This window comes from Prosopis cineraria, unplaced genomic scaffold (assembly GCF_029017545.1).
Source record: "Prosopis cineraria cultivar Desert tree isolate PC_DT_omini unplaced genomic scaffold, ASM2901754v1 PC12, whole genome shotgun sequence".
In the NCBI taxonomy this organism is placed as follows: Eukaryota; Viridiplantae; Streptophyta; class Magnoliopsida; order Fabales; family Fabaceae; genus Prosopis; species Prosopis cineraria.
Genome location: NW_026555343.1, coordinates 2,041,354 through 2,055,291, shown reverse-complemented (window position 1 = coordinate 2,055,291; position 13,938 = coordinate 2,041,354). Strand labels below are relative to the sequence as shown.

Genomic DNA, 13,938 nt, shown 5'->3' with positions numbered 1-13,938 from the left:
AAGGTTAATGAGAGTTAACACTTTAGCCACTCTTGTCTCTACCAAAATAACATTATGGCATTCTTGTTATTTTTCTTACTTTAAATTATTGGATACTCATAACTAATAATTTTATGGACATTTTTGTTTCATTACCCTTCATTCTATTATAAGCTCTCAAACATTTTTTTTATTTTAAAAAAAATACTCTTTTTATATATGGAAAGAACTATATGCAAATTCTCCACAACATATTTAAATATCATAAGGTTTATTAATAACTTAACATATCAAATTAATAACTAATTCTCCTACCTGTTTTTTAAAAAAGAAATTAAAATATATCAATAATGAGATAAATATGTTTTTCTTTTTGGCCAAAGGTGCATCATATTAATGCCAAAAGACAGAGAGTATAGCAAAAAGGAGCAACCAAAAAAATAAGGCAGAAAAAAAGAAGAGAGCAAAAAAATAATAATAATAATGCAACAGCAGCGGAAACAAAGGCAAGAAAAATCAACCAATGCCATCTCGATTTTGTGGAGCCTAAGAGCATATTAACGATTTAAAAATGCCTGCAACATCTCTGACTAGAAGAGAAAACAAAGAAGGTGGTGGTGTGTGAACCCATACGATCAGACCCACCTTCTTGTGTGCAGAAGCAGTTATGAAGTCTGTTACACAATTGTCTTTAAGTGAAACAGAGGAGAGAAAAAAACCAACCTTTGACCCCATAAGCGTTGAGATATCGTTAGTGATGCTGTTGCTCTACCGTTCGCCCAGACTTTGTTGATCTTTTTGGATAAACCGTGCTAGATTAAGGCAATTACCTTTAAAGATAATTTTATTATAGTTTAAATTCTTGGCCAATAAGAGTGCTCGCTTTAAAGCTAAAATCTCTGCCATAGAAGCTGAGACTGATTTGATTCTAATAATTACGTACAATTTCAATGGTTGTTGCACCATCGATTGAAAGAAAGGCAGTATCACTGTTGATTTTTAAGAAGTCGTTAGGAGGAAGAGTTTGTATGGATCTCTATTATGCTGCTCTTGCTCTTTATTGTGACGAGGACCTAATTTGATTGCCTTCCATTGTTTATGTAAAGAAGATTTTTCCATATCAATCACACAGGTAGGACTAGGGTTTTTGTGATTAAAAACTTTAGATAAATATGTTTTTCATTCTTTATCTACTAAATGGTAGATTAATTTTTAAAAGTTAAAAAAAAAATTTATCAACAACTCAAACTTTAAGGTGGTTACGGTTATTTTTAAGAAAAAAAAATAAAAAATTAGACCTGGTGGTATATTTGAATTTAGGAGAATGATAGTTAGATCTTAACCACAATTAAATTTTCAATATTGTTTTTAAAAATAAGTTTAAAATTTTGATTCAAACGATTATAAATTTAAAATTTTTAATTATAAATAAATATTTAAGTATTAAATATAAATTTTATATCCTAAAAAATTTTTTAAATGATTTAAATTAATATTTATAATTTAATTTTTAAAAAAAATTATAAAATCTAATTATTATTAATTTTACTGTTGGATCTAATTATCACTGTCATTTTCCCTTAAAGTTTGGATTGACCGTGCTATCCGTCAGGCGACTTGGGAATCGTAACGGTCGTTTGAAGATTGAACTTGGAAGCCTGTCACTTGTATTTGCCCAAATTTCCCGCTTATCTCTCAAAGCACTACAGTGTCAGTGAGCTCATCTCGAAGGTTCAAGCCATTTCTTAATTAGGGCTTCTTTTGTCCTGTAATCAGAATGAAGCCAAGTCGCAAGCTCAAGAGAGACGATAATTCATCAAAGGTGAGGTTCCGAGCGAACAAGTCGCATTGCGTTTCAAAACCTTAAATTGAACCCTACTACTGTTTGATTTCCGAGAAAGACGAGCTAGTTGAAAATAGTATTTGTATATTTGTATATTGAATGAGCAATGATGTTCCTTTTCAGCTATTTTTCTCATCTGTCAAATTATGTCTAGTTTAACATCCAAATAAATTGTCCTATTTATATTATTTATGTTTGAGTTTTTCAGCTGGTTTTGGAGGAGATTATTGGATTGACGACCAAGGATAGCAATGGATTGGCTTCCAATATCTCGACATCCACAATTGCCTATTTGGCGGGTTCCGTGGTGGTTGTTTATAATGTCAATTTGGGTACTCAGTCGCCCCTCATGGTGTCTCATCGACCGCCAAAGCGTTTGAGCTGTGTAGCTTTATCACAGGACGGACACTTTATTGCAGCTGGAGAGGTATTAATATATTTTTAAAAATTAGCATCATAAGAAGCCCTAGAGTCTAGACCCCACATGTAAAATAACTTCATCTTGTTGCAAGTGATAGTACGTGGAAGGTTTGTCTTAAAACATGAAATGTAATCATTATTATGTATAACTTCTGAGTGGACGTTGACTGTTCTTTGCTCAGTGATGTTTTACTCAGACCAATAGAAACCTTGATGAATAAGAGGAATCATTGAAGCAATCTTCAGGCACTTAAATTTTCCATCCACACTGATTTCGTCACAGTTTATTCTCAAGGATGGAATTGTCAAGTGTTACAATTACACTCGAACAGGCATGTCCATTATTTTTAGTAACTTACTTAGAAACAAGATAAATAATGGTGAAACTCAAAAATTTAAACACAAGGTAATATTCCGCATTTACAGGCTTGCATCTGATGCGAGTTAGATATAACTATGCCCCCCTGATTTATTGGTGATTTTGCTCGTGACAAAACCTTTCCTTTTCTATGTTAATAGTGACGATGAGTTTTCTGAATAATACATGATGGCTTCATTAATGACACTCTGATCTGACAACAATTTAACTGGGTTTGCAGGCAGGGCGCCACTCCTCTGTAATAGTATGGGATTCTGTTAATTTATCCTTTATCTCTGAACTAAAAGGTCATCTATATGGAGTTGCTTGCATCTCTTTCTCACCCAATGGTTAGTTACGATTTAACGATTTCTACATTTTCCTTGATTCATATTTTGTGTTCTTTCTTACTTATTCTATAATATCTTTCCCAGGTAAACACCTGGTATCTGTTGGGGTGTATATACACCTTTGGGACTTTCGAAGTGGTGAGCTGGTTACAAAGCTTCAAGCAACTTCATCTTGTTCTAGTATCACAAGTGTTGGCTTTTCTTTGGATGCAAAAGTTATTGTAACTGCTGGGAAAAGGCACTTGAAATTGTGGGCTCTTGGATCATCTAGGAGGACTCAACTGAATGGAGGGATGGGCAGGACGACATCACTGGCAATACATGCAAAGCCTGCCAACCTTGCTATTCAAAGAGGAAGCTCATTTATATCCATTGCTTCTTCTGTATGGAGCAATAATTTCAAACAAGCGGGTGATAGTTTTCCCCTTTATGCATTAACTGATGCAGGTTTGATTCAGTTCAGAACTACTCTAAGATTGATATGTCTTGTCCTTTGGACTTTTAAACAATTAGTATATCTTGCATAAGATCTGCTGATTCTCTCTCTGTTCACAGGAATTTTGCACCTTATAGATTCTGGATTGGCCGTCAAAAAGTCAGTGGATTTAAAGGTGTTTCAACTCTTATCATTTACATAAAATTAAGCATGTCTTACTGTGTATTTCCATTATGGAAGTTTTGACAGATATAATGTTTAGTTGTTTCTTTGATTTGGATAGACTAAAAACTAGATGACCATGGTGAAGTAACAGTTCTAAGAGTCTGTTTAGCTTGTCACAGGATTTCTGGTTTTTTAAGAATTTTTTTTCCAAGAAGAATTATTGCAAAGAAGTGATTTACAGTTGACCAAATCTATTGATAACCTGTTTTAGCAATGTTAATAACATATGTGACAATTTTTGTAACAATGATTTATTTAAGTGGTTATTTTTGTCAAAGTTAAAAGACTCTACTTCTGGTTTTGCTTTATACCAAAAGTTCCAGTTCCTTCCTTTCCACCCATTGCTAAAACATAAACCTGCTGCACCATAGTTGTGGCATTTTGTGGTGGTCAAACATGCAGAAAGTAAAAAAGTGTTTTTATCCCTTGAGTGGCATGGTCCAGCAGGCACCAGAGTTTTGGCAAAACCAAAAGGCACCGGTGTTTCAAGACATCATTATGTAGGTTCTAGGCTACATTTGGTACATGGAAAAAGAATTTGAGGAGAGTGAAAACGTTCTAGGCTACATTTGGTACATGGAAAAAGGATTTGAGGAGAGTGAAAAGGTGAGGGGATGTTTAGTTGGGTATGGTAGATGGCAGAATGACTTACTTGAAAAGAGACCTTCCCATGTTTTGGGGGGGGGTTTTCCGTTCTCATTCCCTTTCCTATTCCCATTTTTTACTAAATGAGCCCCTAAAATAGGGGAAAACTGATGCTTTGGCTTAACAGCTTGATGTTTCCTGATATTAACTTGGAGCAGATGAAGTTTTATTTCTGTTTGACTCTGAATAGTCAGAATCAGGCAAAGAAACAATCTTCATCTCTGATACTTGATACATTTAAATACTTTAAATTGCTTGAAGTTATTGGCTGTGGCAGCTGAATCTTCAAATTTTTCTTGTCATTGTCAATTGTACTAGATTAAAATTGTTATAAGTAGTTATGGGAACGCTTCAGGTGACCTTTTCTTCATTTTCTCTTATAATGTCACTATATATTTCAGGTAAAAAAAGCTTTTGCATTATCAACATCAAGAAAGCTAATTGCTTGTGCGTGCAACGATGGAATAGTCCAATTCTTTTCCCCCGAGTCTCTAGAATATGCTGGAAGCATATTATATTCACAGGAAAAAAGGTTTCATGATGAAAAAGATATAGTTAGCTATGATGAAGTTGCTAAGCGGGACTTTCAACAGTTGCCTGCCCTGCCAGATGCAGTTGCATGTCAGTTTTCAGCCTTAGAAAAGCTTGGTGAGCATTCAAAATTGTACTTGTTTTGATAATCACACATGTCATAACCTTCTGCCTTAAAAATATTCTCCATATTGCACTACAGTGGTTATTTATGGGGATCATACTCTATACATTTGGAGCATCCATGATGTGCATCAGGTAATTGGTTTTTGTGGTATTTATGTCCATATGTTTGGTAAATTTTGTCATCTATGCACATTAAGTTACAGCTACTAAAGCCTCCCCTCCCACAAAAAATAGTGATTTGCAAGAAAAATTTCAATGTTTTCCAGGCTGCAAGGTTTTGTGTGCTAGTTTCACATTCCTCATGTATATGGGATGTCAAAAATCTATGTTGTGAAAACATGCATGATCCATCCCTTGCATGCATTGCTAGAGGTTGTTCTGGTGGAATTTCATTTGCAACATGCTCTGCTGATGGTACAATAAGGCTATGGGATCTTGCTTTGCAATCTGATTTACCAAAAGACACTGCAGAGCATCACTCTATAAAGGCTGAATTAACAAGTTCTTCAAGTTTAGGTAATACGGCCAATTCACTTTCCTTCTGTTTAGGCTCTCACATTGAAGACTGCCTGCCTGCAATATGTTTTTATATTTTTCTACTCATGTTTCATCTTTCCCCTTTCTTGTTGCAGTAACTACTGGGACTTTTGAACATGAAGCAGTTGAAGCAGATGTTGGCAGGAAAGGGTTTCGGTCTCTTGCTGTTAGTACAGATGGAAAGTATCTTGCTGCTGGTGATTGTGAAGGAAACCTTCATATATACAACCTTGAAACATCAGATTACACGTGCATTCAGGTGAACTGAGGTGCCCAAATGTTTTTGCAGAAGGACCAAAACTACTGAGCTGTAAAATGCTATATGATGACATTCTGTTTTCCCCCTCTCCTGTTAATGGTCATTTATGCAAACTTTTAAAGAGTAAAGATTGGCTGTTCTTTCAGAGTGCTCATGGGGCAGAGATCCTTGCACTGAGCTTTACTTTATGCGGCCAAGACATATGTGAAGAAATTGCCAAAAACAGTTGCTATCTTGCTTCGGGGGGTAGGGATTGTATAATTAATCTCTATGATGTAGAAAGGTATGTCTTGTAAGTGTTTTAGTTATCTAAGTGATTGATGATCATCAAATGACTGTCTGTATGTTGCACATGGCAGAAATTTCAATCTCATTGACAGTATTGATGATCATTCAGCTGCTGTGACTTCTATAACAATTACAAGCAACAACTGCAAGATCCTCAGTTGTGGTGCTGATAGGTATGCTGGTACTGGTTTGTCCTTTTGTTGGCGCGGGGGCATAATGCAAGTTTCTCTTCACAGAGATTATAATAGAGTTTGTCTTCACATATATCATAATGACTTTGAAAAGTTAATAAGAAGGACTAAAGTGGACTGTGTAAGCTTTTGCAATTTTCATGTTGACAATTCTGAGGCTGACAATGTTCAGTTTTTGTTTAAAAGAAGTTTGAACATTAGCAATCTGTTGAGATTATAGTTAGAAAATACTGCCTAATCAATACCAACAGTAAGTACTATTGTAGTCGACATTTGATGCAATGTTTGCATCAGTTAAATTGTGCAAGTTACAAGCCTGCAATTTTTTTTGTTTTTGCTTTTCTTTATTTCATTTGTTTAGCAGCTGAATCATATCAAAATGTAATGAGTGGCTTGTTGTGTAGTCAATGAGACTGAAGTGAAAGAAATTTATGATTTATTTGTGCGGCCCACCTACCTTACAACAGTCTGATGCTGCTTTTAGCATCAGTTTCACATTTCAAGATCATATATCTATGAACATCAGGGTTGTAATTTTTTTTTATTGGCCTGGAAACAGTTTCCCTCAGAATGGATTTGAAAACTATTTTATATTTCTTATTTATTGGTTTAGAATGAACAATAAATATCTGACTCTGATTCATCATGTTTCTTTTTTACCCTGAATTTCAAGAGAATCAACAGTATATTAGAATGTTGCCACAATAAGGAGTCAACCCTACTTTGTCATTTTTTGACATTGAATGGTTCCCTTTGTTTCATGCTTCTAGTTCGCTGGTGCTTCGTGACATTCGGATAGCAGATTCTGGTTATAAAATTTTGCAGCATCATAGTTTAAAGGCTTCGCGTGGAACTGTTTATGACATGGCTGCAGATCCAAGATTGGGGATTGTAATCACAGTTGGGCAGGTAATATGGGTAATGGTAAACAGAAGTTACTATTCATGCTCACTGGTGACTTAAAAGATGATCCAAAAAGCATAAAACATTCAGTCCACCTAATTCTATATGAGCACACTTTTTCAAAGAAGCTTTTGATCGTAATTACATAATGCTATTGCTTGAAGTTACTGATTTTATTTTCCTAATCGTAGGATAAGAAGATAAACACATTTGACATCGCTGATCGAAAGCTAATTAGGTCATACAAGCAAGATAAAGATTTTGGAGACCCTATAAAGGTGAGTTATATGGTCGGAAGCGGATTACGAAATGTGAAAATTCTGTTTTGCTGGGAATTAATTATGTTTACAGGTTACAATGGATCCAAGTGGCACTTATGTGGTCTGCTCATCCTCTAACAAGTCCCTCTGCATATACGACATTTTCACGGGGGAGATGGTTGCAAATGCCATGGGACATGCTGAAGTTGTAACTGGCATCATCTTCTTGCCTGATTGCAAGCATATAGTTTCTGTAAGATTTTTTCATGCTTGACTTTCATTTCTTGTAGCCCTATTTTAGAAAACTGTATGCAATATCTAAGAGTTGTCTGTTTTCAATTTTCTCAAAGAAATTAACTGTGCTTACGTTTAAAGACGTATAACATTGAAGTGTCACATGCCAAAAGAAAGCGCATACTTTTAGCCTTCAGGTCTTATGGATCCATGGTTAAGTTTAATCATCTAGAACATCAAAGCATGATATTGGAGAAGTGAAATAGCAACATGTGCTTCAGGACTTCAATGATTAAATTTAATCACTTATCAAAGCATGATGTTGGAGAAGGAAAGAGAAAGATGTGCTTGGAGGCTTCAAGATACCACTTCCAAGATTATCAACATTTCATCCTTAATGTATTCCAAAAAAATCATCCTTAAAATTGATGTAATTTGACTTTTGACTGCAACTAGGAGTTCAGAAGTACCGCAATTCTAGTCTTCTCCTGCAAAGTACTCTCTAGTTTATTTAATCTGTTCTTGAATAACAGCATTACCGTATTCTCTTTCTGGCATAGCAATGTCAATGTAAAGGAAAAGTTCATTTCAGAGTAAATATGGCTCTTGTTTCTTAACAGTTAATGTTCCCTTTTTATGGGTCATTGAAAAGACACACCTTGTAGACAGAGTTTTTAGGCAGTACAATTTGACATTTTTTTCGGGTATTCATGGCTTTATATGTGAAGTACGGCTTTGCTTTTGACATGTGTTTGCAGATGTGAGCTAAATGCGTTTGCTAGAGTGATAAAACACTCGATAAAATTTTCACAAATAATGAAGTTCTCCCACTTGAACATGCATATTTTAGACCAAAAATTAATTAATTAATTAAAGATGCCTTTCCGATGCAAATTGCTTTTCTATTGTTTTCGACTCTATCTAAATAGCTTTTTCCTGTCACCATGATAGAAAAAAGAAGGTTGTCAATCTCTTCTTGTAGCCAACTATGCTTTTTTATTAATGCGTTCAGGTAGATGGTTATGGTTGTGTTTTCCTGTGGAAATTGCCTGCTTCTTTGTCTTCTAAAATACTGGAGAATATAATGAAGAAAAGTAATTCATTGTCTCCAAGAAGCTTAGCTCAATCTGCTACTTTTTGCCGTCCACGATCCTATGGAGAGCAGTTGCAGCAATCTAATATCAATCCTGAGGATGTCTGGTCACTGGGGAACAATGGCCAAGGTAGCAAGAGAATGTCTTATCCAGGAAGCAGTTATAGAGAGGCTAAAGCTTTTAAATTTAGTGTTTCAAGACTTCCAAAATGGGCACAAGCCAAAGTGAGCAGCTCCAATATTGTCTGCCAGAATACAAACAACACTTTATTAGAGGTATATGTATTTTAGATTCTTTCTGGTCCCCTTTTTAGAATTTCCAGCATGTTTCTATCTTGGTTTTTGCCCCTAATGTTCAGTATAAGGCCAGTGAAAGAATTTTTCTTTGACGGGGATGGGAGAGAGGATGCAAGAAGGCCTGATACTTTCATCAATAATAAAATATAACCACAGTGAAAAGTTAAATCTTGAAAGTTAAAAAAAAAAAGGGAAAACATAATCTTTGGTCCCTATAATTTCATCCGGTTTTGCTTTTAGTCCTTATAATTTTTTTTTCAGTGTTAGAAATGAAGACGCTGAAAAAATGGAAACCATAAGGACCTGGAAAACAAAGGTTACCCAATCTTTTTAAAACTATAGGGATTGAGAACAACAACAACAACAACAAGCCTTTATCCCACTAGGTGGGGTCGGCTACATGGATTGCAAGACGCCATTGTGCTCTATCATTTATTAAGCTTTTAGAAATATTATTAATTAAGAGATCACGTTCAGCAACTTCCAAGAGTGTTCTCTTAGGTCTTCCTCTACCTCTCTTAATAGGGATTGAGAACACTGGAAAAAAAATTATAAGGACTAAAAACAAAACCCGATGAAGCTATAGGGACTGATAATTGTGTTTTCCAAAAAAAAAAAGAAAAGAAAATAGAACAGACAAAACTACGTCAAGAAAGTGGAAATACATAAAGTTAATATCCAATGTTGCAGTATGGATTGTGTTGAATTCTGGGGAATTGCAAATTCCTTGTATTTAAAATTATTCATATGTGTAATCCTAATATTTATGAAATTGTAAGTGTGCATGTGCTGTGTGTGGAATTCCCAAAAATGAGGGAGGATGTAATTTTCAAATTCCTCTAATGGCTAGTTCTTTGGAATTTACTTGATTAAATTATCTATGCAATTGAAAATTGATCCCATCCTAATCTAAATAAGGAATTTTCTAATGACATAATCTAAATACTTGCAAAAACACTTTCTCAAGAGAATCCTAAAAAATTAATACTCAAATGCTTATGGTTTCAAAATTTGGTTAAAGAGCTCTACTTTCTAATGGCTGTTTCATTGGTGATGACCAGGCCTATTCCTTATCCCCAGAAGTTACTGTACCGGTTGATCATGCTTCCTCATCACCTGGGTGTACAAAATCTCGATGTCTTTCAAGGCCAGAAGGAACTTTCAGGTAAGCATTGAGTCTCGGTCATTAACCTCTGATGGCATGAGTACTTTGCTCATGGATTCACTATAATTTCAGCAACTTTGCTTTGGACGACCGTTGGCTCTCTGTTTATACTGTTTGCATGGATGCTTTGTCCTCTCCAGAGATGCAAAGTTTAATGGATACAAAGATATCAAAGTTTTCCTCAAGTAAGGCCAAACCTTTATGGTTACATTGTTTTTCTCCCTATCTTCATCCATGTTGATCAGAGGAAAGAAGTCCGGCTTTGTTAATCAACATGTTATTGATGACAAAATATTGTGTTTCTAACACAAATCTTAATACTATAATCACTTGTGCGCGGACATAATTATGCACCTAGTGGAAATGGCATTGCATGCAAAGTGTTAAATGAATTACTTGTTTGATTTTGGTAAATACTTCTGCTGGGAAGTTAGGAAGAATTTATTTAATATTTTATTTTGTTTCCTATTAGGCGATCTTAGATTGTTTCCTCTTTTATGCTTTCTTTTAGCTCAAGTTTAAGTTAGGTTTCCTTTTACTTTTTTTAGAGTTTATTTTATATGAAGTTTAAGTTGTTATTATTATTGTATTTAGGGCTCCATAAGTAGCCATTGATTATTTCCATTTTTAGACTTTTTGCTGAATTATTATTGAGACTAAATATTTGCCTTTAGCTCTCCCCCTATCTCTATTTCTGCCACCTATCTTCTTCCCCCTTCCCCTTTCCCTCACTTGTTCTCCATCAACGCCCGCATTAAATGATTTATGAAAATTTCGGGTTGAAGCAATTAACTATTTGTAGAAAGGACGTCAATTTTCCTGTAATGATGCTGTTGATATGTGGTGCTAATCAATCTTTATTGTCACATGCATGATCTGTCACATTTTCTTCATATTTATGTTTTTAGCATGGGTGGCAGGCTCAATAAATTCCTGATTTTGGAAGCATGCTAAACTCTGAGGCTAAAGCAAACAAGTGTGAACTTATCTAACTTACAACCTTATAAAAGCGATGCTTGTGTTACAAATATGGCTCGTTGCAGGACAAGAAGGGGCTGAGATTATAAGGGACCAAAGTTCTTTTGGGCATGGTAGCCATATTAAACGAGAAAAACAGAATCTTTTCTCAGACCAACTTGCAGGTTCCGACGGTAATAATGGATCATGTTGTGAATGTCCTGAACAAATTTCTGGCAGCACAGCAGAGCAGTTACATACAGATGGATATGAAAGTGATTCAGAAGCAACTAATGAGTCCGACTTACACAATATGCATCCTGAAGAAGAAAGTGAACTATTTAAGCAACATTTTGGCAGTTTATCAAATACACAAAAGGTTAGTCCTTTTGCATGTCATGTTGCAATATGTATTAATAGTCTAATTCCTGGAAGGCCGAAAGGCTAAGGATGGAATTTAAACATGACCTAGAAAAGTCATCTTACTTCAATTTAATCTCATAAATCGCAAGCTACCTACTATAAAATTCAGAATGAAATGTAATAATTGTGAATAGACTTGTTTATATTGTCAATATCAGATGAAAGTTTGTCTTCAACTTCTGAAATGCGCCACTAGAAATCTCCATAGATAATGGTTCATTGTGCAGCTATGTTCTTTTTGATTTCGTTTTTTTTTTTCTAAGGATCCAAAACCTCAATTTTTAATAAAATGGTTCATTATCAATTTCCTGATTTGAGTATTGAAGCACTAAAATTTATGATGCTAAGAATGGACGTAAGGTTTATAAATAGATGCGGTTGAATTGCTCCAAAATCTCTAGGGAAGCATGACATCCTCTTGTTGATTAAGGCTACTACCTGAAATTTTGTTTTATAGTTTCTTCTTCAATGTGTTGTCTGTTTATGGCTTTACGCAGATGGAGGCACGAAAATCATTATTGCATAGGTACTCTGCAAGATTCGTTGTGCAGCATCGTTACCCTGGGGGCTGCAAGGGACTATTTAGCACTCCAGTCAGAAATATCACTGATGAAACCAGTAACTATGAGGGAGACACCACAGCTCATACTATGTTGGAAAAAGCATCCTCTCAGATGATGGGAAATGAACAAGTAAAAATTTCTTTGGAACAGGTAAATCAAGCGGCATAAGACATATTCATCTATGCCTTACTTTTACCTATCAAATATGATGAAAACAACTTCATAAAATATTTGGACTGGAAGTGAACATAAAGTTAATTTATTATCTAATTACTACTCGCATGATCATGCAGTTCATCAAGCTTTTTCGTTAGTGAATTTCCTTAGTGTCATTTATGATACAGATAATCTGTTTCCTTTATATTCCTCAGAAATTTCATTAAGATATAGTAACAATTTACTTTGCTTACATGTTTACTGTTTCAATAGGACCTCAAGAATTTGGCACAACGCTCCGAAAATTCAGCATGTGCATTGACTCAACGCCCGGTCAAAGAAAATTCGATTGACAATGATCTGAGCGAGGACACAGATAGAAAAGAAAGTCTTCCTAAAGAGAATAGACCAAAGGAAACCATAATTGCATGCAAGGATGCATTGAATAGATTGGATTCTGCAGCTGAGATTGCTGTGCAGTTATTTTCAAGATTAGAAATCAGTAGTTGTGGAGGAGAGACTTCAGAAGAAGCTGGAGCTCAGTTATATAATGAAGCAGCTGAGCTTCTTCCATCAATTATTGAGAAAGTTAATGCAGTTGCGAGGTTGGTTAGAAGTACGAAGAATGATTTGTTTGATTCAATATCGCATCGATTGTAAGGGAAATTTTTCTCAAGGCAGATCAGTCAGGATAGCCGAAATGCCAAAGACACTAGCATTCTGTTTTTTCTAGGTCAGAATAAAAAGCATTCTTTAATTCTATTTCATTCATATTCTTTCTGATGAGAAATGGAAGTTTCTGATTGCTTAACAATACATGCTAACGCTAAATTAGTGATAACTACCTTAATGTAAAGAATCCTAGAGAATTGCCTTGTTCTTTATATTTTCAGATCAGTAAGAAAGAAGGGATGACAAATGAAGAACTAAGATGAGTTTTCTTTTTGTCCAGGTTTATGTTCAATTGGCTCAGTCGAACTCCTTTTGTTTACTTTGTTTGAAGTACCGAAAAAGAACCAAAAGAAATAAAGTGCTAATGGGCATAGTCTACCTAATGAGCAATAACATGACCCAAAAGTAAAGCAAATTAGCAGCACTGAGGGCAGTAAAGGATGGCAAAGGCGTTTGCTACATGAGGAAAGCTCTTCCCATTTCTATCACTTTAGCATTGATTTCTTTACTCTTAAAGTTGAAATATATTATGAAAAATTAGGGGGAGAGAGAAAGATAAAAAGAAAGAGATAAAATCAACTAGAGTTGAATTTAGTAAAAGGGTAAAGTTTTTGTAGGAGGGAAGGAAAGTTAGAGAGATACAAATTTATGAGACCATAATTCATTGGTAATCTATAAATATTTTTTTTTTGTAAATGCTCTTTAAATCTTGAGACATGAGACATGTTATAATCTTGATAAAATTTTAGTTCTTAAACTCTACTTAATTTTTATTTTAAAAAATACGAGCTTAATTTGAGCCCAACTCTCTAGTTTACAATTGGCTACATACTAAAGATTATATTCGATTGATATAAAAAAATTATATTGCCCAAAAAAAATGATATAAAAAAATTATATTTGATTATATGGATATGTTTAGAATCCATTTGATATATAGTACATTATTAAAATAAAATAAAAAATAATTTTGATTATTTTCTTGTTAGTATTTTTTAAAAAAACTATTGAATAATAATTATATTAT

At 34.6% G+C, this 13,938-nt stretch overlaps 1 protein-coding gene across 3 annotated transcripts; it reads left to right on the top strand.

Annotated features, from left to right (window-relative positions):
* Nucleotides 1–1,623: 1,623 nt before the first annotated feature.
* Nucleotides 1,624–13,589, top strand: LOC129287476 (uncharacterized). Of its 3 annotated transcripts, XR_008587717.1 has the most exons (21): nt 1,624–1,801; nt 2,031–2,249; nt 2,842–2,950; nt 3,035–3,397; nt 3,506–3,561; nt 4,658–4,904; nt 4,990–5,045; nt 5,180–5,429; nt 5,546–5,709; nt 5,856–5,992; nt 6,069–6,170; nt 6,959–7,097; nt 7,283–7,369; nt 7,443–7,604; nt 8,598–8,954; nt 10,037–10,140; nt 10,213–10,325; nt 11,184–11,476; nt 12,018–12,233; nt 12,513–12,972; nt 13,192–13,589. XR_008587717.1 is itself a non-coding variant. In XM_054923642.1 (20 exons), exons 1-20 carry the CDS (start codon nt 1,757–1,759, stop codon nt 12,897–12,899), a joined length of 3,453 nt encoding a protein of 1,150 aa, XP_054779617.1. In that variant the 5' UTR covers nt 1,624–1,756; the 3' UTR covers nt 12,900–13,029. The 3 variants fall into 3 exon arrangements, 2 of the variants coding, with proteins under 2 accessions (XP_054779617.1, XP_054779616.1); XM_054923642.1 differs by lacking the exon at nt 13,192–13,589 and having other exon boundaries at nt 8,751–8,954; nt 12,513–13,029; XM_054923641.1 differs by lacking the exon at nt 13,192–13,589 and having other exon boundaries at nt 12,513–13,029.
* The last annotated feature ends 349 nt before the right edge of the window (nt 13,590–13,938 follow it).

What these genes read in the sequence shown, in the direction of transcription:
- LOC129287476 (XM_054923641.1), top strand. Translation starts at nt 1,757, where the DNA reads ATGAAGCCAAGTCGCAAGCTCAAGAGAGACGATAATTCATCAAAG. An exon ending in AATCTCTATGATGTAGAAAG is followed by an intron (nt 5,993 to 6,068) that starts GTATGTCTTGTA and finishes TGCACATGGCAG; the next exon opens with AAATTTCAATCTCATTGACA. An exon ending in ATTGCAAGCATATAGTTTCT is followed by an intron (nt 7,605 to 8,597) that starts GTAAGATTTTTT and finishes TAATGCGTTCAG; the next exon opens with GTAGATGGTTATGGTTGTGT.